At 39.2% G+C, this 23,847-nt stretch overlaps 1 protein-coding gene across 4 annotated transcripts in view; it reads right to left on the minus strand.

Moving 5' to 3' along the window:
• Positions 1-23,847, minus strand: part of ZDHHC20 (zinc finger DHHC-type palmitoyltransferase 20) — a 49,033-nt gene that overhangs the window by 17,171 nt on the left and 8,015 nt on the right. For 2 of the 4 annotated variants that reach the window (XM_065049840.1, XM_065049831.1), the window contains exons 2-8: positions 13,601-13,627; positions 10,172-10,249; positions 9,173-9,267; positions 5,492-5,612; positions 4,091-4,160; positions 2,928-2,960; positions 2,021-2,141 (exon numbers count right to left, since the gene is read on the minus strand). In XM_065049840.1, the coding sequence (XP_064905912.1) occupies positions 2,021-2,141; positions 2,928-2,960; positions 4,091-4,160; positions 5,492-5,612; positions 9,173-9,267; positions 10,172-10,249; positions 13,601-13,627 (545 nt within the window). The remainder of the gene's footprint in view (positions 1-2,020; positions 2,142-2,927; positions 2,961-4,090; positions 4,161-5,491; positions 5,613-9,172; positions 9,268-10,171; positions 10,250-13,600; positions 13,628-23,847) is intronic. The other 2 variants (XM_065049855.1, XM_013366663.3) reach the window with 1 other exon arrangement.

The raw sequence follows: 23,847 nt of genomic DNA on the forward strand, positions 1-23,847 counted from the left end.
GCTTGGGCCAGATGATCCTTAAGGTTCCTTCTGACTTGGTATTCTATGATTATGGTGCTGCCACCTGGAAGTCTACTTTAATCAGGCTATTGTAAAATCAGAGGAGTATTATCTTTGTGGAATGTGTGATTTAACACGAGTAAAGTGAGTCAGAGACCTACTCTAATGATGACCTACTCTAATGATGACCTACTCTAATGATGACCTACTCTAATGATGACCTACTCTAATGATATGATCACGGCACCACCACTTCACTTCGAAGTAACTTGAAATTAAAGCAACAAATGCAAGCACACAACTATGTTGTCTGTTGTCATATTTCAGGAGTAGCCCATTCTTGCAGGAAGCATTTTAAACAACTAAATAATAATAAAAAACTCCCTCTGAAGTTTACTTCCTCTGCTCAAGCATCCACTTCAATATTGTGTCCGATGGGCTTTGGAAGAGCCTTGAAGCAAATGCTGGTATTAAACATTTGTTGTGGTCAGATGTCCTGCGGACTTTTTTTGCACTAACACAAAGTGAGGTGACAAAGCAAATTCATTTTTTTGCTCAAGCACTGACTGGTAAATATGTAAGAGCACATCTACAGTTTCACTAGAAATTGCATATCAAGCACTGGAAAGCAGACAAGCAGATGTCTGGGAGCAGCACATTCACAAATTAAAAATTTAACTATTTACAGTCAAGCAAGACTGACCAGCAGAATCAGACCATTTCATTTAAAATATCTGTCAAGCCACAGCTATGACTGATAAATACATTTATGGCTTTAATCTCACACAGTACCGATAGCTCAATTCCCACATAGTTCCTTGTTCTCCAGTCACAGGCTGCTATACAGAAGTGACAGACTAAGAGAAACACAGTACTTTGGCAGATCAGACCCATAGGCTTAGATGAACACAAACAAACATACTTTGTGCACCATTTACCTTACCTGTCTAATGCCAACTGTCTCAAAGTACAGCTATTCTGAATTCATGATCAAGCTTCTCCTATCCTGACATGGCAGCATCTTTTTGCTGCAATAAAGATTATTTCTACAGCTACGGATAACAACTGTTTTTCCCAGTTACTGTGACAGCATCTAGCATCTAAGAAATACATGCTGTTATTTACTTATGTGATGGAGCACCTTCCACTCCCAGTGGTTTTTCCCATGATAGTTAATAGAAACTGATTAAGGGAATCCTGATGCTGCTCTTCTGCCTTAAGACAGGAAGGCACAGTACAAGGTTTTGGAGATAAAGGGGACTGAGTCCAGAAGACACTCAGTTCAGTTCGGACTGTGACTCGAACAAAACTGATAGGAGGAATGTAACACTAATGCAGAAGGATAGTTGCCCTTCACATAAATGTTACTCAATCTATTTGACAACTGGTAACACTTGCAAGTAAATCGTACATCATTAACACCATACATATTTTAGCATTCTATCCATATCAGTTTGATAAAAGCCACTAGTATGAAGTTCAGACATGCCTATGTAAGGACTCCAAAACAGAGCTTGGTCAGTTCCCAAGAAATTAATCTGCTTTATCTGGTAGCAGACTATCCATAGACAAGTCTAGGAAGATGCAAAACTTATGTGTATTTCACATTTGTCGGTATTTTTATATATACGTGTGTGTTTATATCTAGATATATAAGCACACAAGTATATATATACATATGTAATTGCTTGATAGAGCCAGTTCTTTCTATATCTACATTATCCATATTCAATAGTCTCAAAAAAAACCTGAGCTGTGCTGCCCGATTTTGATGGAATAGAGAAATTGCACAGTATCTTCATTGGAACTTCTTCCCCCAATTACTCATCCTGGGCAGGGTAATACATTTAATTTGTTAATATTCGGAAGGTTATCCTGCTTCAGTCACTTCGATTGATGCTGTCAATGGTAATGAACTATGGGACAGAGTAAATGGTGAGTGACAACATGCTGATGCAGTCTCCATTACCACATGCAGGATTAAACAAACGAACAACAACAAAAAAGCCTTAGAACTTACTGTCCAAAACTTTATGAAGTACTGCAAGACTGTAGCAGCAACAAACAGACAGTACAGTAAGGAATACATTAAAAACAGGAGGAAGAATTTGTAGTTAGAAAATCCCACACAATTATTCACCCTAGAAGGAGGGGAAAAAGAAAGAGGTTACTATGCTATACAAAAAATAAAATAAAAAACAATATATTCAGTTTTTGCAGAGCATAACATGTGTATGATGTCAGTGGTATGTCCGAAACAGTCTGGCACTAGCGCTTCAGAAGCATTTTAAGCTACCATTTTGAATGAAGCCTCTTTCCTCAGGCCAAATGATCAGGGCCCCCACAAAGTTCTACCAGACAGGACATGAGCTGGCAAAGCGTATGATACGTACAGGCTGCATAGGAAGTGTCTCACACACGATGAACTAAGTGCAGTCATCGTGGAAGATAATAGGAGCCTCTCCATCAATTTCAGTGGATGTTGCTTTGGTTACAAAATCACCTTCAAGTGATACTGATAACAGTATTTTTATAGTGATAGCAGATAATATTTTTACCAACCACCAGTGAATACAAACTACAGAAGAGTAACTGGCTGAGTGAGTCTTACGTATCATCTAGGATCAAGAACCAATTGTCACAATGTAGTGGGAGTCTCCTCTCCTGGTAACAATACCAAACTAATCAAAATAAATGCCATTTCTCATGGGTCTCGTTAATGCCAGGGCTTCGCTATGTAACAAGAAACAGTATGATTTGGGCCTACAACTCTATATTGCAACACACATTAGAAACACAATTTATTTTCACATATTAAAGCCTCACGAAATTCTGTGAAAATCAGGTTTTACTTCAAGGGTGCATTTCTGAAGCAGCATCTAATTCATCATGTAGGATCTAATACACATTTTTTTAAATAAACTTACCATGGACAGTGGTGGTCCATTTTTAATACGCATCTGAAAGAGATAATTCCCAGTAAGCTAAAGCAAAAAAAAGCCCACCAAGTTTTCTTTCTAAGATACATACTTTAGCTTCCACAGTTTTTTTATTTTTGAAGTATTTTGCCCCACTGTATCTTTTCCAAGTCTTTCTCAGTCATGCCAATTCTCAGTATTATAGCAACCATCCTTTCACTCAAAAGAACCAAGTGAGATTCAGAACAGTTACGAAGAGAATCTCTTAAATTAACATGCTGAACAACACCATGTAATAGTTCATTAAGCCACACTAGTATCACTGTGCACATTGAGAGAAAACAAATCCAAAGGTCCTTCCAAGTCGTGTGGATTCACTTCAACTAAGTCTACCTCAGGGCTACTTTTGCTACTTTTTTTTGTTTGCTGCTTGCTTCTTTGTTTTCTAACGCTAATTGAGGAAAAGAGTAGCACAGCAGGTGGTTGAAGAGTCCACATGCCATTTTCATCCAGTTTTAGTATCAAGACAGATACTAGACATCTCTGATACACATTCACTTTAATTGGTAATAGGTTTGATTTTAACCAAAAGATGTATATTGGGTTCTTTAGTCAACCAGATTTCCTCAGGCTCAGACTACTTAAGTCCCACTCATACCCTCAGTCTTCAGTGACCTTACAGACTTCTCTGATGATCCAGAATGAGGCTGGGGAATAGCAGTGATACCTTTAAAATGGTTTAGACATGTAATTCCACTGCCAATGTTTGAGATAAGATTTTTTAAATTTTAAAAGATTAGTAACATACATCTGTTTCAAGGCTGCAGAAGCAAGACACAATGAAAGAGTTTTAAAATGAGCATTTGCAGGTATCTCAGAACTGCCTGAATCACTGATTTATTTTTTTTTTTCCAGTATAAGCACTGTTTTCCAAAGCTGCAAGCAGCTTTCCTAAAAAGTTCTGCCACTTTGGACAATGGGGCTACAATAAAAATATTGCACCAACATGAAGAACTTTGCTCTTTCACAAAATTCAGGTACTAAGGGTCTGAGAGAGTAACAAATAATAAAATGTGCCGTTACACGAGAACTGACACACTGAAGACATGAACACACTAAAGTGATGATCACAGGAGAGAGAAAAATCCATCATTTCAGATGCAGTAACTCACATGTCACATGCAGAGCAGTGGTGGCAGCGGTCAGGTTTGATCAGCTGGCATCGATCACAGTATCTGATTGCTGCATTCAAGTGGCAAGGGTCAAGTCATTAGAATTCATTTGATTTTACAATGGCTTTCCACCTTAACATGAACTGAATCCTAAAGAGCTTCCCACCCTCCCAGCCACCCCTGTTCTCACAGATCTTCACGTGCCTACTCTCACATGATCTGTACTTTTGATTTTTTTAAGAAATGTAACATATGGAAGTATTTAAAACACTTTCATCTATTACTACTATATTGAGTTCACTTCCATTTACTCTTCCCATCCTTCATCCCCAGGCACTGATCCCCTACCACCTGCTTTCCTTCACCTCTGGACAGGGTACTCAGGCAATCCATCGTGAAACTACGTTCTTTCAGCAAGCCAGCTTTCTGTATCAACTTTCTCTGTCCTCTTCAGCAAACAGAGATCTAGCAGACTGCTTGGTAAATCAGCTCTTCCTCATCTTTCCCAGATATTTTTAAACAAGCCTCCAGGCTCTTCTCAATGGCAATAAGAAACCAGTGCAGGGAGTTTGAAAGGAGGAAAGCCAACACATACAGCTACGCAGAACTGCTGAGAGCTGGCAAGAGCCTCCCACACCTCTCCAGAAATTTAAGAGTGGGATTCCCTGAAAGAGAGGTTTGTATGCAAAAAAGCCAGGTGTCCTTAGATTTTGTTTGGAAAGTCACAGTAAACCTTGGTAACAGTTACTGTGAGAAGTTAATGGTTTTGGAAAACTCTCCAGCATTCCTAGTTTCAAGAAAGAGGAGCAGTTTTATATGCATTTAAAAGCTCAGGGTTTTTAAGAATATACATATGTATAAGACAGCAGTTTCACAATTCATTCATATATAAGTTGGAATAAAAATGCCTATATGTATTAAAGGCAAATACAGAAATAGCCCATAACTAGCTTTGTACTGAATTATAGATGGGAATGAAACATTTATTCGTTCTTAAATTCCAGTCTTAAGTACAATGTTTCTCCTCTTGATAAACTCATACAGCTCAGAAAAATAAGTTTAAAGGGGATATAAATGACTATAAAAGTAAGTTAAAAGTTTTGTTTTCACTGTTTCGAGCTGTATTAGCTATATTTCTTTGCTATGTTTATTTTTTGTAGCCACAATTGAAGATAAATGTTGTCATCCATCTGCTTGCTAGAATACTGGCTACATGTGCAGATCCCCAGACAAAGGACTCCAGTTTCTCTTGGGAGAAAAAACCCAGCCCAAACAAGTAACACAACAAGGTCATGGCCTTTGCAATATGTGCTTAGTAGATTGTTCATTCAGTGACATCGAATGAATTTCACTGAATTACACTGGCAGCTTTAGGAGCGCAGAATTATCTTTATCTCTCACCTCTCGATGCTGTTGTCGTATAGATAGGCAAGTCTTTAGCAGCTCTTCTCAAAATCTCCTGCTGGGATTCTGGTCTCTCTTCTTTTTCATACTGTTCCTTGTCAGCTTTTGACAAGCAGAACTAGGAGGGAGGGGGAAAATTAAATTAAGGGAAGAGATTAGTTATTATTTGTTGTCCTAAGACAAGGTCCAAGGAAAAGACCCTAAGCATCTTAATCCTATGTCTTTGGACAACTCCAACTCAAAAAACTCCACATAAAGGAAAACAAATGCTACAGGAATTACAGGAGATCCTTAAAACTCCATGATGGTCCTGGCCATATTTTAAAGAAAATAATCTTTATCTCTGTTCCATTATCTATGGCATTTTCCCTTCAACACAAAGGAAGCCAGCGCCTCAGGGAAGTTTTAAGAAGGTGCAACCTTTCCTTTAATGCCTGATAAGTGTAAATTTAAGTGATCTGGGAACAAGAGGAAGGTGCAACAGTCCTTCGCTGCTACAGGGCACTGAAGTTCTCTTGTCCCACTTCCTCTCTGGCTTAGAGAGGAGTCCAAGCCAGGGAGGGGGAGAAGTGAAGAGGGGGGTTTTCAGGCTTCAGCACAGAAGTTGAAAGAATTTAACTGGAATTTTACTTGGGAATAGTCAGCACTAGTCTCAAAATCAACGAGCTGTATTGAAAGCAACTTCAGCAAAGCCTGATCAGTTCAGAGAGAGTTACAATTCCAAGTAAAGCATGAGGAGCATTCCTGTTAAAGCTTTACCAGAAGAACCTGGAGACCTTTTTACTTACTCAGGAAACACTTAGTTTGATATTCACTGAAATTATGAGCTCTACCATTAAGCCCCACAAAACCCAGTGTGCTGACAAGGCCCTGCACAGTTGGGGCTGAACTCGCTATTTCCTTTGGTTTTCTTCTGTTCCAAAATACTTTTAGACTTGGAGCTTCCCATATAGACTACAAGAGCCCTTTTTATGATCACACATAGACAAAGTATTCATAGTAGTGAGTGGAAAATGCTCTGTGTGCAACTGGAACAAAAAATGGCTTAGTGTGGTTTAATATGACCATATTTTCCTACCAAGAACATGTATATGATTAGCTCACATGGATATTCCTCTCATCCTGTACTTTCCCCTCTGTTGGATTACGGTCAGTTGGCAAGCAACAATGAAGACTCCACTTACAGAAAGGAAGAAGCAGTAAGACATTGCTGCAATTTCTCTGTGTTATTTCCTGAGACAGAATGCAAATTAGCTGCCTAATATCTCACAGAATCTAGTTGTCTCCTATTACATATAGAATCATCCCAGTTATTGAGCCTACTCAACACAATCCTCTATTAAATAATCAGAAACTAGGATCAGTCTCTGTGAAGAGTGAAATTAAAGTTTAATATTTCAGTCATCACCAAGAATTTGACTTCATTTTTTAATATCCGTCTCTAAGCTAGATATTTACTCAAATATGAAAACCTTTCGATGTGAGCATCTCTAGTTAAGACAGATATGAAACATCGTGCCAGCAAACAGCAGTGCAATGTGCCTTCCTTCCTATTGCCCTAGTGAGTCTCCTAGGTGACAAGATGCCTGTCTCCATGACCTGCAATCAAGCAGAAGTCGCATTAAACATGAAATACTACTTCCAGATGCCATTTCTATGGCAAACCATTAATGCACAGAAAGGGAACTAAACTCCAAGATTTAAAACTTTTTTAATTTGTCCAAGTAACATCATAATATTACTCCAAAAATCCTGGATAGGATTTTGTTTTTCCAAAGAGCTATATTTCTGTTCCAATTTCAGAAATCAATAGGGCCATGGGACCACAGTCTCTTTGGACAATGGCAGGATATGTTCAAAGCCATCAAAAGTTGGCTGTTACCACACAGCCAACAGAATTTCCAATGAGGTTCCGGCAGTTCTTATTGAAAACAGAAAGAGTCCCTTTGTTGCCTTCCTCCTTCTGGATCTTGTATAATGTTGATTGTTCTTTCTTATGACAAATGTAAAGGGATTACACTAAGACAACAGCAGCTGCAGAATCTTTTTTTAGTTCAATACTAAGATCACAGGATGCTATTTGTTTTGCAAGAATGGCTAATTTGAATGACTAAAAATATATACATTTACACTCTTCATACAATGGGGAGATTCTGAAGTCAGGTTTTGTTTTTAAGTAAAACCAGCATAACATACTCACTGGCACATAAACAGAACGGGACTTGCCCAGAGAGAGAGGAAAAAGTGGTGGTAGATTTTGTGTTCAGTTGGCTCTTACGTGTTTTTTGGTTTTGTGTGGTTTTTTTTTTTGTGTTTTTTTTTTTTTGTTTTGTTTTTGTGTGGGTTTTTTATGTGTTTTTTTTTTAAAAACCTTTCGTTCTCTTTCTTTTGTTTTTAAAGCTAGCTGCACAAGAAAACTGTATGAAATCTGTTCTATCTCCCGACTTGATACAGGAAATATTAATGACATGCCATATGCCGAAACCATCCCTTTCACTCACTGAATATTAAAAGCTTGCTATGACATTACTGTAACTACAGGATTAACTACTGTCAGAAGTTTTCTATTATTGAAAATCCAAGCAGACAGTAAAAGTTACTAGGCATTAGCATTATGAAAAGCTCTAGTTCATATAGTTTTACAAAACCTGGAATAACAGGGTTCCAGTCACATTTCAATGAACTAACCTGCTTTATCATTTTCCTGTGGAACTATCCCAGATAAAGTCAAAACAAACCACCCTGAAGACAAGTCCCTTTTAATGTTTAGGTTTAACTATTCAAGACTAATCTTTTTGCTCAACTAAACAGCAGAACAGTCTTTAGCCTTTTTCTACTTTATATTCTGTAACTTTCTAAGATACAGATCTCTAAGCCATAATTAAGCACTGCAGAGCAGTGTTTTCTTTTCCTTAGAAGCATGGTTTTAACTCTTTCCAAAAACATTTAAGGTTGACATTAGCATTGCAAGTCAGTCTTGCCAAAAACAAACTCCCATAGAGCAACCAAAACCTCAAGCAGTTTAGCCAATTTAAAAGCTTTATAAAACCAAGGAAGTGAATAATTTTAAATTTGGTGCCCGAATTTAATCCTTACATACACTCGCACGAGAAGATAGGGAACAAGGTAAACCATCTCAGGCTTATTGCAATTAACACTTTTTCGAAACAAAACTTCTTAGAGTCACCATGCACTCTTTTGCCATTATGTAAAGCTCCTTTATGTATTTATTTCTCAGTTGTCACTAAACCTTAAACGCTGACTTTTTACTAAGTGGTTCAGTCCTCCAGGTTATGAGTATACATTGAACTACTACTTTTTCTTACTCAAAGGCCAAAACTGCCCAAAATAGAACTATAAAAAGGTTGTCACTGTATTTATACCTTTTAAAAATTCCAGGTTTCAAGCAAGCTAATTCATAGCAAACCACTGTACATGGCTGTCAAACTTCTGATGAATTAAAAGCACACTTCATATAAGGAAATGTCATTACACAAAGTACACACTATTTTAACAGCAATTTGATAATTTTCATTCACGATACACTGTCATGCTGTTCTATTTTAGATAATGAGAAGGGGAAGGTGAATCATGCAGCACTGCAAACAAGTTTCATCACTGCAAACATTTCAGCTATTTATGAAAAAGGCATTGACATTTTTCTAATTTTATATTTACCTCCTTAGAGGGGGATGCAGGAGATGTGAAAATTGTCTTCCAATAGGACCATACAAACATGACAAATGACAGATGAAAAACCACAAGGTAGACAACTGCAATAAAATACAAATAAGAGTTGGGTGAATATACCTGAAAAGAACAAGAAATAAAATCCCTCATCTTTGATGAGGGCTAAACTACTGCACTACAAATCACCTCAGAAAATTAAGTTATATAAACCCCCCTTGCCCTGGCTAGACTTTGCAGACTAGAAGCATTCACTATGAAAAAAAAAAACCCAATCAAATTGCCAAATGTGATGGTTGCTATTCCTCAAAAAAAAGGGATTTTTTTGTACAAATCCAAAAAGGCTTTGAAGGAAAAAAAACAATCACCTAACCAACAAAAACCCCAACAGAACTGAACACAGATTCACATGTGACATGTAAGTGACTGTGTATAATGAAGATGCTACAACTCCATTCTAGGTTATAGTATCATATTTGAGAACTGACCTACAGAATTCCATTTAATTTCTACTTCTAATAGAAACAGCACAGTATTGTGCCATTGCAGAAGACACTGGTCATTAGTGACAGTAAAACCTCCAAACCAGGCGTTTGGAGAGGACTGCACTCCCAGATGAGAGCTGTCTGCAAGTTAAAAATTGTCTGGTTGTTTTCTTTCAAAACATCACAGGAATATAATCTGGAAGAGCTGTGCTATTATAGACACAGTGGCAACAAAATGTAGGTGGCTTTAGCAGGAGCTCAATCAATTTGTGAATGGATCTGTGTGATATGGTTGCCTTAAAGACCAGAGACCCAGACCTTATGACCCTGGTCATAAGGTCTTCTTCCAGTCTTCTTTCCTCTAACAGTTTATTTTACCACTTGCCAAGAGGAAACAGATCAGTTGTGCCAGAACAACAAGCCCCAGAAAAGAAGTCACACTAAATATTTACATTATCTTCACTTATATTATCTTCAGTTGCAGGAAGAAGGAAACTTGACCTACTTTCCCGTGCACATGAAGAGAGTCCTTTAGGAAGCTGTACAACATGCTGCATGGATGGTTCGGGAGCTTCCAACAGCTCTGAAAATGCATATGCACAGTTGCAAAAGACATGATCCTAAATAATCACCTTTCAGGATTTTCACTGCTTGTTACAGTAAAAACCCAAACAAACTGTATTTGAGCTTTCTTCAGAGAACTATGCTTTTTAGCTTTGCATCCGACTTCTCTAACCTTACAGACAGATTGGGTAAATTCTCAGCTGTGGAGCTGACTGCAAATGCAAAGCAGCAAAATGGTTTTTTAAAGTCATCCTAAAATTGTCATCCTGACAGGAGAGAACTTGTGTATCACTCTACTAGGCACTGTATAATTAGAAATTATCTTTTATTAAAAACATACTATACGCATCCAAACATAATGTGGTTAAGCAATTAAAGCATGAGAAAATGGTTTGGAATAATGGGCACAAAATTGGAGTGGAATCAGCTGCACAGATCAGAGCTTTGGGGAAGAAGAGGGTGAGAGGAGTTGAAAGAAAATGAGATTCAGGGAAGGGCAAGGCACAGCAAAACTAACACAGTAAACAGTTCTATTCTGTCCATAAAAATCACCCCCAGAACTCAAATTCTTTTGAAGGATTATTTTTAGTGCACACACAATACTTCAAAGAGCAGAACCTCAAAGTCTTGTCACAGGCTGTAAGTGACCCAACACCACACAGAACAACAGGCACCAAGGCTGGCTGCAGCAAGGGTACAGGTCTGTGCCGGTGCTACCAGTATCTACCAGAAAAAGGCAGCTGTTAAAGTGCTCTTGCACGTCTGCAATAATTGTGATCTTGCAATCTGTCACCTCATTAATAGCCAAGGGCCTGTGTTCCACAGCCCAGCTGGGGCAACTCAAGGAAGAGCAAGACTTTTCCAGCTGTTCCAGTGACGGGCACCTCTCAGTCTAGAGGAGGAAGAGCCTGCAGCTGGCAGTCCATAACCCGCCCTGCACAGAATAAATCCCTGCTTTTTTTCCCCGCTTCTGTGCTGCCATTCCTACTGCAATTACAGGTATCTCTCCTGAATGCTCCCCAGGAAATGAGAGGGAGGGAACAGAACATTTTTGATGGCTTTACCTCAGCAGTACATCTACCTGCTGTTTTAGGCAGCAGTATCTCCTCTGCAGACTGCTCCCTGAAGCATCTTGCATCAGTTTCCAGTACAAATATATTCCAGCTTCATTCCCATTCAGCTTTTTTTTTTTTTAATTACAAGCTAGATGGAAAATATGTCAAAAATCTCAAACCCTAATATCTGCCAGTTTAGCCAGGCTCAAAGTCATGAGGAAGTCCTGGCTAAGCTAAGGGAATCCAGGATTCTTGAAGCCACACTGTGACCCAGTGAAGTCACTTCTCTTTAAAGGCACTGATGCATATTAGACCATAATTTATACTCTCAGGAGGACAATGTCTTAAGACATGCTGTTAGGAGGGTTTAGCATATTTAAAGAGGATGCTAAGATCTGCCCTTAACATACTTTTCTGAATCATTCTTAACACTTCTAAAACGGAGTCAGACTACAGAGAGGTAATAATCTATAACAGAACTATATTATATTGTTAGGAGAGATTCAGAGTTGACTTTATTCCCATCTCCTAATGGATATAAATCTAGACAAGAATATGAAATTACAAAGAAATAGTTAGCCTTAATGGGGTGAAGAAATCACCACTAATTTAATCAAGTTATAATTAAATACTGGATCAAAAGGATTTCAACACTGTACACTGAAATATGGAGCAAATTATATTTAGTAAGATGCACATTACTGATTTACATACCAATGTTACTGGTACTTTGACCTTGTGACTCTTCCGATGTTATTTCCTGGATATCGTGAATTAGCTTATAAGAACTGCATAAAAACTTATGACAGCTTTCATTTCAAATAAAAAAAAAGACTTCACGTCTCATTTTAAGATCAACCTCCATAGTAAAGAAACTCATGTATGCAGAATGCCTGTGACATAATTTAGAATTGAAGGTGCAAAAAGCGTGCAGGTGACAGCTATTAAAAGACTAACAGTCAGGTTCCAATGATGCTGTCAGTCTCATTAATTAATCAAGCATTTTCTCCTCTGGTAGATTTAAGAGCACCTGATTCAGTCAGACAGGAACCACATTGGCATTAAAGCCAGAGATGTGACAGGGATCACTGCTCTGCTGGCTTCCTTAACTAAGACATGGATTTTGCCTTTCTGGTAGAAACTAGAAAGTATAACTTGTTCATATGCAGGTCAATGGTAAAACACAGCAAGCAGCAATCCGCAGAATTTTGTGGAGTCTAGGTGAAGCCCAGCTGTGCATTGTGGTGTAAAAACACCAGGTTAAGACACAGCTCCCATTTTGAAAGGCTTACAGCTTATTTTGGAGGTTTTCCTACAATTTCACCTCTTCATAAGAAGATGAAAGACAACAGATCCAGTCAAGGTTCCTTCCTTTCACGGTGTTCTCCTGGATGTTCCCCAACAAGAGAAAAGCTCTAATTTCTATGCCCTTTTCCAAAATCTTTAAGAGATAAGAGCCTCTTTCTTACCCATGATCTCATGCTCTGAAGACAGCCCTCTGTGCACAGTCAAACTACAAATCTATGCTTAATCTACTGCTCATGTCCCCCCAATAAGCTGAAATAACTCCCAAACAAATACCCCAGTAAACATTTGTATTTTTACAGGGAAAAAAAAAAAGTCTTACAAAAAACCTCTGTATTTTGAACTCCTGAAACTGAATCATCCTCTACACTAGTTTTTGTTCACAATTAAAAGAAGCAGAAGAACAAGAATTTTGTCAGTTTGTGTCTCTGTAAGTACTACTCACTATGGTATATACTCTTCAAAGCCAATAAGAAGCCAAGCAAAGTTTGTCAAAACAAGGCCTTGACAACCTGACCTGGAAAATAAAAATTATAATGTGCAGCCACCTTTGAAATGGTTGTATTTTGCACAGTTCTAACCAGTCCTAAAGAACAGAGTTATGAAGAATTTGGTAAGCTTTTTGGAAAATGGCAAGCAGCAAACCAACAATTCTTCCTCTTCCAAAAGTCTTTCAGGTCAAGGGTGCGTTCAACAATAAAAAGAAATTGGATTTGTGGATCTGCTGCAGTTCCTTCTCTCTTCTCCTTTTTCTGTTCTTAGAAGGTACCCATCTAAAAATATTTGCAAACCTAAATCATAGTTGCATTACTTACAGGTCTTGTCATTATCCCAAGCTTGTGACACTAGAAGCTAAACAAACTCAACCTCACAATATTTACCTTGTTTCTTAGCACTAATCTACTCATTACACAGAGCTTACACATAAAGGAGTACATTTAAATTCAACATCCCTTAAGACTTGTGCACAACAAAACTATTCACATCTTAAAAAAAAATAATTAAATTACCTTTTTCTGCAGTTGAAGAAATAGTAACTGGAAGAGAAAAAAAAAAGAGATATATGGTAAGTAAATCCATAGTGAATCAAATGTTTGGCTGTAAGTCAGATATATGAGACAGCTGACTTGTTCCAAAATGCACTTCAGGTGTTAGCAGAGCCTCCCTAACCTGCTCTGGGTTACAATAGTAGTTCATATTCCTCCTGCCAGCCCTTGAGGCTTGGTGAGTCAGTGGAGGAGCTGAGGAGATCCGGTTCCAAGTGAGCACACTCCTTTTCACAGGCATTAATTAGATCATAGTTCATGGATGTTCTCTTTCAGATATGCACCTAGCAAAGTTTTCTGAGCCATGTAAATAATTAGGCCAACAGGTATACCACTGGAAAGCAGAAAATGAAATAAAGTTCTTACAGAAGACCCTGTGAAACTGTGTTACATGTAACCTATTTCCCTCTTGTTTTTTTTCCCCCACCACTTCTCTTTTCCTGTCACATGCTATTTTTGACTTATTTTCCCTGATCTGAATTCTTCAGGCATAGTTAAAACCTCTCCACTTCCTTCTCTCTTATGTCCTCATCTCCTTTTAGCCCAACCGCAAATTCTGTTGTTCAAATCTACCTCATATACTGCCTGACTAGTACATCCTCCTGCCTCCAGGCTTCTCCAAAATCTTCTCATGTCACTCATCAGTTCAGGTAAGATGCTGAACAGGGAGCTGCTGTACTTCTTGGGTCGCTCTGTTCATGTCACTCCTCTTCCTTAGAAGCTGAACTCCTGAAATTCTACAAGGAAAGGACATTTCCCCAACTCTTCATCTTATACAGCAAATTTAACCTCCTGGTCATCAGCATGAGCAAAAGGTTAAGAGAGCACACCCTCCTACTGCAGTTCACCCCACTCCACATTGCCTCCTCTCACTCAGCTCTGACATTTCTACAGTCTGTCTCTCTCTGCCAGCTCAAAGGATTTTTTTCCTGAGGCATACCAGAATCTTAAATCTGCAAGGCTCCCTTCTGAAGTGTTACTTTGGTCACAGAAGTGGCATGTGGCTCACTTGACTGCAGATATCTATAGTAGATGGGTTTGCAACTATATTATGCAACCATGCCTCTTTTTATAGTCAACAAGAGATGCAATGAGGTGGTATCTCAACGTACAGATGACATATTTTTGTGCAGATTTTTTTTTCTTTCTCCCCCTCCCCTTTCTTTAAAATATCCACTTGGCACCCTTTTTCCATCCATGGAAGCCTCTAATAAGTTAATGGAAAAGGTTCCAGTTCCTTCCACATAAAGAAGAAATAAATTACCATTTAGAATAAACAAGGCTGGCTTCAAACTAAAGGAGGTCAGCCCTAAAGAATAGCTTAATTTCACATTAGTGATGCATACTTGCACATCCTCCTCCCAGTTACTGTCTGAAACAGGGACACAATCCACACAGGAAAGCAGACCTGAAGCACACAATTACCTGCAAAGTCTGCATGTGAGTATAAGAACAGGTCCAGTTGTGCCATGATACAACCCCAGTACTGTTTAAATGCATGCTACAGTAGTCGCATTGTTTTTAAAGCAAATCCTACGAGTGTGTTAGCATGAAATATTAATGTGTTATTTCTCTAGTTAAAACTCTTCAACAACACAAGGAGAAGATAAAATCATTTAAAATGTGAAAATTGCAACAAGCCTGCTGAGCAGGGTTGTTTGCTCAATTAAAAAAAAATACTTAAAGTACTTCAGCTGAAGTATTGTCTTTGGCTTCTCATGTGTCTTAAGTAAAGACCTTTGCACACAGCTGGACAAACATGTATTTCCCTAGACAAGAAACACAAAAGAGTTCTTAATTATCCTCTAACAGGTTGGGAGAACATCATCCTCTACAAAACTACAGGAAAATTTTTGTAAGCACTCCTGCTTAAAGAGTTCCATGATCTGTAGCATCATTTCTGCTGTTGGTACAAAACAAAATTGTGAGCCAAATTTGATATATGAATACTCAAAATAATGAACAGTATTTACATGCAGAAAAAAAAGCTAAAGATTATATCACCTGTGAAACGTCACCAAAAAGATCCCTAAATAAACCTCATAAAAAATAATTAAAGCTTCACAGCACCAAAAGATAGTATTCTCTTTCATACCTAGGTCTCTTAGGTCCGAATGCAGTTATTACACTGTGCAGAACAATTTGAGTTTGGCAAATTCCTGCAGGTAAAAGTCAGCACTTAAACACCTGTGATTTTCATCCTGTCTTATCATCCTGAGATGAATTAAAAATAAAATATGGCCAGTTCTCTTCTGCCTCCGAAGTCCATGCAAGTTAAGTGTTCTGTTTCTAGCCTTTTCATGGTTGTTATTTCCATTGTCAGATAGATTAAATAACAATCCTACTACCTGTCCAAATTCACTCAGCAAATGACAAATCAACACTTTTACAGATCTTTATACTACTAAGAGAAGCCTTCCTTTAAATAAGTTAACATTTAATCTTGACATAAACCAGACCTTTAAGTATTTGCCAGGCTGGCAATGTAACAAGCAGCTTTATACCATCAAGAAATCAATTCTAGCTTTTGAACTCTGGTTCATGGAAAAAAAAAACAAAAACCAAACAACACAGAACAAGACATTACCATTGTGTCCCACTCTCCCTGGCCTGTAGTTTAAGTTCCAAGCTTAACTCTCTGTTCTTTTCTCCTCTTAGATATTGCCGTCAGCTTCCACTAAATTAATAGCGTTTTCACTTTAAACATTTCTAAAACACGTTTTATTGTTGGGGGGGAGGAGGGGGGGGAATGAGGGAGAAACTAGCACTGCCTTTTTGCTTCCTGTTATTTTTTTGAACAAAATAAGCACTGTATATGATTTATATGTTAACCTCAGGACGCAACAAACTATAAACTGGATACAATGCACTGGCACAAGTTAGTGCCTTCAATACTGCAGTCAACACAAGCCTCTGTATGTATTTTAGAAATGCAAGCACTGTTCTTTTGAGGATTTTAAAATATATCCCCACAGATCTATTTCTCAGCTACAAAGAGGCAAAATAAGAGAAAAAAATATTCTTAGGATTGGCTTCTTAAAATTAACTTTCTGGTTTCTCGATCAGACTTCGGAAGTTCCAGCAAGATACTGCTGGGGAAGGACAAAAAAACTATGATTAGACAGTGCAAGCTGCAGTCCACTGCAAAGAGCTCAGAAGCAGATGTTCACATGCCCATACACACAATGAGTTGCCACAATGGCCTCATAATTTCAAAGGATTCAACATCTTAGTGTTACAACACCAAGCAAAGCAAACGAAATGAACAAGCCCTGTCTGTCTGACTGCAGCACAGAGCTTTATTTCGGCTAACTCAGGGGTTCCAAAATTGGCCCGACTGAGGAAGGAGTACAGCAAAGCCTGCCAGTGAAGAGAGGTCAACAGGCCTACATTGAACTGCATGCTGCTGCTGCTTGTCCAGGGTTGCAAAGGCCCAACACGGTCTGCTCACTGGTCCTACACCACCGAGCAGCTCACACATTACACCTCCCAGTACTTTGGGGTCACTGCAACATGAAGTACAAAAAACTAAGTGTGTGGTTTCACTTTCTACACAATACCACCTCCAAAATACATGATATAGCCTTTTACGAAGTTGGATTAAAATGTACTTTTTAACTTAGCTTAGAGGACAAGCAGAAATTCTAAGTTTGGCTCTATCAGAGGAAGAAGTTGTCTTAGTTCTGATTTAGACACCTAGCATCACCCCTGGAAGGAAAGACACTTTTTTTCTTCAGGACCCCAGTTGTTTACCTCCTTCTGGACACTCTTATTTACATTGTTATCTGTTATCTTGTATCTCACCTATGTCACAGGAATCAAAGAGGCGGAAGCCTAGAGATTATCACAGGAAACAATCCTGCAGACACAGGGACATCATTAGTCGTATAACAAATGAGACTGGGGGAAAATGTCACTTGTTGGAAGCATTCTTCTTGGAGTACAAACTGACAGAGGAGCAAATTTCAGAAAGCTCTGGAGAATTTTTAAAGCTGCCTCAAGGAAACTTCCCAGAACATCTTGGAAGATCGAGTATGTTTAGGGAGCTGGTCTGCTTTCAGTTTCAGGTTTATTTTCAGGATTGCTATGGAGTGTTCAAGCATGTTCCAAATCACTACATAATATGAAAAAACCCAAATCTCTCTATTCTGAAGCAAAGAGGTGGAATGATCTGCAAAGACCCTGAAGGAACATGCTAAAAGAAGACACATTCACCTTCGACCTTGGAAGAAAACAAACCCCATACACCACATTTCCCTACTCCCCTAAAAGGCATATTCCAATTAAAGCTAGATATGCTCCTTGCAAAGGAAGAAATTAAACTGCAAATAATATAGAAGCATAGAAAAGGAAAATAACTGACCTTGTTACTGATGTGCTATGTTTATTTCTCCCTGCCCCCTCCCACAATGGCTCCATGCAGGACTCATACTTTGGGTATTACAGCCTTTCCATAAATCTCAAGAGCAACATTCACATTTTGGCTGACATTCCTCATAGGTGGGAAGAAGAGAATGAAAAATGCGCAGTTGCATCCCTTCACCAGAGGTACAGCCTTAACTTTTCTCTGTTTTTCAGGAAAAAGGTTAAAATACATATATACATGCATAGACACACAAGCACGTTATTTCCAGAGGTTACCAGTACTGAAACTCAACAGGAACTCCCCATGGGCATTACCCTATCTGCAAATGCAAGCACCACTGACATTATCCCAAAGTTTCCGTTTGTTCAGAGAATGGCATTTAATTGAAAGCATAACTTAGAATGATGGTAACATAATTCCCATTGGCAAATGCAGACCTTAATCACTCACAAGATGGTAGAAACATTACTTACTGACACAAGTGGGACAATGAGTGAATTTCCTTTAGCAAATACTTATTTGACTTCTGTTACAGGACCGTGCCAGGGCATTAAGACCTTAGCACCTCTCCACTGTTCTCTGAAAACCGTAATTCTGTGACCTTTCCACATTGAGCTATTTCTTATTTCCTGACTGGCAGGCACCCACTAGGTGCTTTCCTCCCTAAGCAGCAGGGAGTTGTTTTTAGATAAATGACTCAAGATGACTGAGTTGACAGCATCATGCAGCCAAAAGCCAACGCAGCAAGATGTTGCCAGGTCCCTGCTGAAAGGCTATGGGGCCCCAGGAATTGTGCACATGACTTGCCACCAGCTGGAATGAACATCCTTTGCAGCAATTTCAGTTGCATGAACCTAGAATTGTTTTATCTTCATATTCATATAGATTGACTATTTACTTTACTCCAGTTCTCCAGGAATAGGACACAGGTTTCCCCTCAATGCACCGCTAAGTCATTCAGAAAGTAATGTTTTAGAGAACAGACACCAGTGGCAGCATTGCCTGGGGCTGCTGTGCAGCACGGCTGCACCGCTGCCCAGCTCAAACACAACGCTTGTCTCGGAGGCACAACCTGTGGTGGACAACTCTTGCTGCAACTCTTGCCCACTCTCCTGTAGCAGACAGACATGGCAAAAGCAAGAACTTGCCTTCCCAGGCACTTCATCTCAGATCTGAGCCACCACTGAAGGCAAGTTTGAGTGATCACAAACTGCGGGAAATTGCAGTGATGAAAAGTGGATGGCGGTGAACAGGCTCTTGCTGCCCTGGGTCACACACCAGCAGTCGTGGGAGGGAAAAGAAACTCTGCCAGGGTCACTGACTCCTTAAAGCAGAGCAGCCCTTTCCACCAGCACACGAGCTAAAGCCCAAACTCCTCATGCACACTGTGCACACCAACAGCACTGGAGTGAGCTCCTCAGCAACTTCGAGGGATCACAAGATGATACCTTTGAAAGCACTGCAGGGAGGGGAGAGGGAAGAAATACAGGGTGGAAAGAGAAAGGAGGAAGAAAATGCAGCCAGCACAGAGACACCTCGCTGCAAGGGGGATGCTCTGTTGTTTACAGCCACCAAATTTTCTGTGTTCATGATCGCAACACCCATTGCTAGAAAATTCAAAGCAGCACTATCAGGGAAGGGTAAAAAACATTCATATTTCAAATAGGGCAGTTCTAGCTGCACTGCAGACCCTTTTTATTATTTGTTACCAGCCACTGTTATGATGTCTTGTGTGGTTAAAACTATATTAACACAATGCTTTCACTGTAACGAGTAGGTAAGAGCAACCAGAGGCTTGCTGCCCAAAAAACACTTTCTTGTCACAAAACCAAAGGAGTTTTCTATTTAGCCAAGGTCTTCTCAGCCTCAATGCAGAGAATACATGCATAAATACAAACAGGGCTACAGCAAAAATTAGCATAATCAATGCAAGATACTCCTTGGGTACTGAGTTACATTTAGTGATGAATTAAGCTATAACAACTGAGAAGATTCTGCTGTATATTCTGAGAATAATGAATCCTGTGCTAGCACTTCCACAGTTCAAAAATACAGCTACAAAGGCAGCTGACTTCTGAAACCCCCAAAATCTTATAGACAAGTCCTTATCTCTGCCTCTACAAAATATTCCTGAAAGTTATACCAAAGGTCTCCTAAGGGTTTTCTCATTGAGGGTGCCTGCACGTTTTAAGTTATTTCAAAACCAGGAGTTACATTTGGTTAGCATGCAGGAGGATGCGTTGCCAGGTCTTAACCTCACAGTCCCAAATGTATGTCCATGTCAAGAACCACTATTTATTAAGAGATGTATCAGCCCAAATAGCTGAAGGTTTTTTCTGCATACAAAGTTAGCATTCGGCTGCAGCAACATACCAGGTTTGCTGTCCCTGAAGAGCCCTATTCCCTGAGAAGCACTATTCACTTTCAATTTACCATAATTGCTCAAAGAAACCTAATGTAACTTGATTTTCTTCAGCTATTTAATCACTATTGCCACTGCACATTCTATTTGCATTTTGATGGATTTCAAACACCAGCATTACTTCTACACGCTCTCCACAGCTGCTTACTTGAATTACTCGACATTCTTCATTCAGATCTTTCCCAAAAATTCTACTTTATTGTAACAATAACAGCTTTATCTCCCAGTAGTTTGGAAGTGCTGCACATAAGTTGTTTCCAATGTTGCCTTTAAGCTATCAAACACAGCCAAAAGAAAGCCTGGTTTCTTCTTAAAAGACAAAGAGAGCTCTTACTTGCACGAGTCAGTGAGCTGAGCTCCCTCTGGCACACGAGAGAATGGGAAAAGACAGAAATGGCAGAAAGACATGGAAACTCAGAAGCATCTGAGGGGAGCTAGCTTATGTCCACACCACTAATTAATTACATTTACATTTGAAGGAGGGGTATTTACACTCAGGCTGGCCAGATCAAGCTCATAGTAACACTATGCTCAAGTATCTGGATTTGTGAAAGGGCTTTTTGTGTTAGGAGTGTCTCCAGTGGTTCTACAGTTAAGACACTACAAAGACACTTGCAAGAGACAGGAGATACAAACAGGATAATCAGCTGGTGTGGACAGAGTGGTAGTATCGTATGTTGTACAGAGTTGTATTATACATGAGATTAGGTGTTCTCCAGGTAATACTAGAAACCATCGATATACTTAAAGTAAAACAAACAAACACACCCTACCAAATCCACAATATACAATTCATTCTTGTAAGAGAATTTTTCAGGTAATTAAGGAGTTAGAATTTCCTTTCAAAAAAAAAGAACACTCTTCACTAGTTTGTGGTTGTAACTGCCAGGCAGCACCTGCGTTGAATATTAAGGTTACTCAAAGCTGAGCGTCTTCATGGCTCAGAATGCTACAAGTAATCCAGACAGATGAAAACAAAGCAACAGTCTTTATTTAACTATTCCACACAGCTGAGAGGTATGATGGCAGGAGAGCAGAGGTGTCAGTTCATGGGGAACAAAAATTCCAGGCGCAGCTGCTGTGACCTGCAGACATGCACCATTGCCTTGTAGGGATCCATTTTATTAATCAGGCACTCTTCTCTGCATTTGGCTTCAGACTCTTCCAAAATCAGTTGCCCATTTACAAGTCCTTCCTCAAATATTAGGACAAAATCTTCTTGAAAAACTCAGCGGATAAAAATCTCCTTGTAAATCTCATTACAAAGTATTAGGCACTCTGTTTTCTGAGAGAAGGATTTTGCTGCTGCCAAGTTCATCGGGTAATGGGAGAAACTGAACCACCCAACAAGCTGATCTCCTTTCATGCATTAGGTCACTAGATTCCTCAAATGAAGTTATAATTTCAATTTTTTTTGTAGCTTTTGTCAGGCTTGAGTGGTATTTACCACCTGAGATTAGATGTGGAACCACCTATGATGAGAAGAGCTAGTTTCCTGCCAGCAACACATTAACAACATAACAGCCAGTCCTGTGATTTACATGAACTCCCATTAAGATATTAGTAAGCCAACCTTTTGCATTTAAGGAAGTTTTGAAAAGTATGTCATTTAAAAACACATCTATTAGTTGTGGGAAAGTTTAATGGTGAGGAAAATGTCATCGACATAGTAGATTGTAAATATTAATAAACATTTAATGTTATTTTTATTATTAAAATTGAATAAATAAAGGCTCAAAGACTTCTCATGGGGATTTAGAGAATCTGTCCATATATGGCTCATGAAGTTGGTTGATAACAAATGCTGTCATCTTTTGTTGCTGGAGGCTCAGCTACTTGTTCTTGCAAAACAAAATGTCACTCATTAAACCTTACTTGAACTGAAATATCTCAGGACAAACCTTGACTGTAGCTAAAGCTACTTCCTCTAGCTTCTTTGCAAAAAGGAAGATATAACCAGCGACTCCCCATGAACACAACAAAAGGTGCTGCAGAGGGTAAAAACCATAGGAACAACAGGACAGAAAGTTCTGGCTAGAGAACAAGATCAGAAGGACACGTTTTTTTGGTTGCACCAGTTCTCCTTTAACTACCGGACCACTTAGGAACATGAAAAAATGACAGCACAAAGACTGCACGCATCACTGCAAAGGGATTTTTGGATACTCCAGAAGAGCTATAATAAAACTTAGAAAGTACTCCAGAGTAAACAGAGAGGCAAGCATACAAAAGAGCATAGCCTATCATCCATATAGCTCTCATTCAGTAATACTGCTCCCAGTAAATGAATAAATAAAATTCTAAGAGCTCACCTGCCTGCTGACCGTTCATCGTGTATTCTTGGAAAGCATTAACTCAGGACTCTGTAAAAAGGTCAGCTGAAATACTATAAATCCTAACGTAACGTGTGCCAAGGGAAGAAATGGTGCTGCTTGCTTTACCTCAGAGACATCATAGGGCTCCCACGGCACAGCGCTGCATGTAACACAGCAGGACAGGCAAAATGCCTTGCAAGAAATGAGTATAGCATGATGTATGTATGACATCTACTAAGAGAATTAATTTTCGCTGCCATCTTCCCAAGTTATCACATATCCTAATACAGTTGCAAGAATATCAACATTTGCAGGTGAAGTACTGGAGAGTGTTACACTGGCGAGAAATAATGTTTATGAAGAACAGGAACGTAGTGCCACTAGTTTAACAAAGAAGTCAGAAACCAGAGTTACGGAAAGTTACATCAGGAAAGTGGTTAGTTCTAAACATCTATGACTAAGTGTGAGGTGAACCAGACTCTTAAACCTGCTTCCTCCTGAGAAGCCACACAGAAATGTAAACCAGGATGGGATCAGGAGGTGCAGCCACTCGTCTGAAGGCTCCAGAGAGGCCGTGCAGCAAGAGGAGAGCACTGTCACACAGTAGGAAAGGAGACTGTCACAAAACTAGGCAGCTGAGGCGGGTCAGCGCTGCTCCTGATGCTCTGTGTGTGCTCAACAGCTCTCCCAGACCACCAGTTCTGCTCACAAACAGGGAAGAAGGGAGAAACACACAATCTTTACGAGCTTAAGGACGTCAGTAGAAAAAAGCCATACAAAAGGAGAGAATGATTGAATCTAGTGCTCACTGGTCTTCAAGCTTCCCTTTGTCTACATTCTGAATTATTTAAAAATTCAAGCCTACCCTCTGCACCAGATGCTGTTTTAGCTTTATCTCAGTGGGTATCTGCCCTGCAACACAAGTAATATCTCTATATGCAATTACTAGGCTGAACTCGAGCTCTTTTCTAAATAATTATTAAAAACAAACAAACAAACATGAAATTTAAGGAGCAACAGATTAAACTGATAAAAATACACACACACAAAAGATCCACATGAAAATCCTATGCAGAACTTGCATCCTTTTCCAGATACTATTAAAACA

This window comes from Columba livia, chromosome 1 (genome assembly GCF_036013475.1).
Source record: "Columba livia isolate bColLiv1 breed racing homer chromosome 1, bColLiv1.pat.W.v2, whole genome shotgun sequence".
NCBI classification, from domain to species: Eukaryota; Metazoa; Chordata; class Aves; order Columbiformes; family Columbidae; genus Columba; species Columba livia.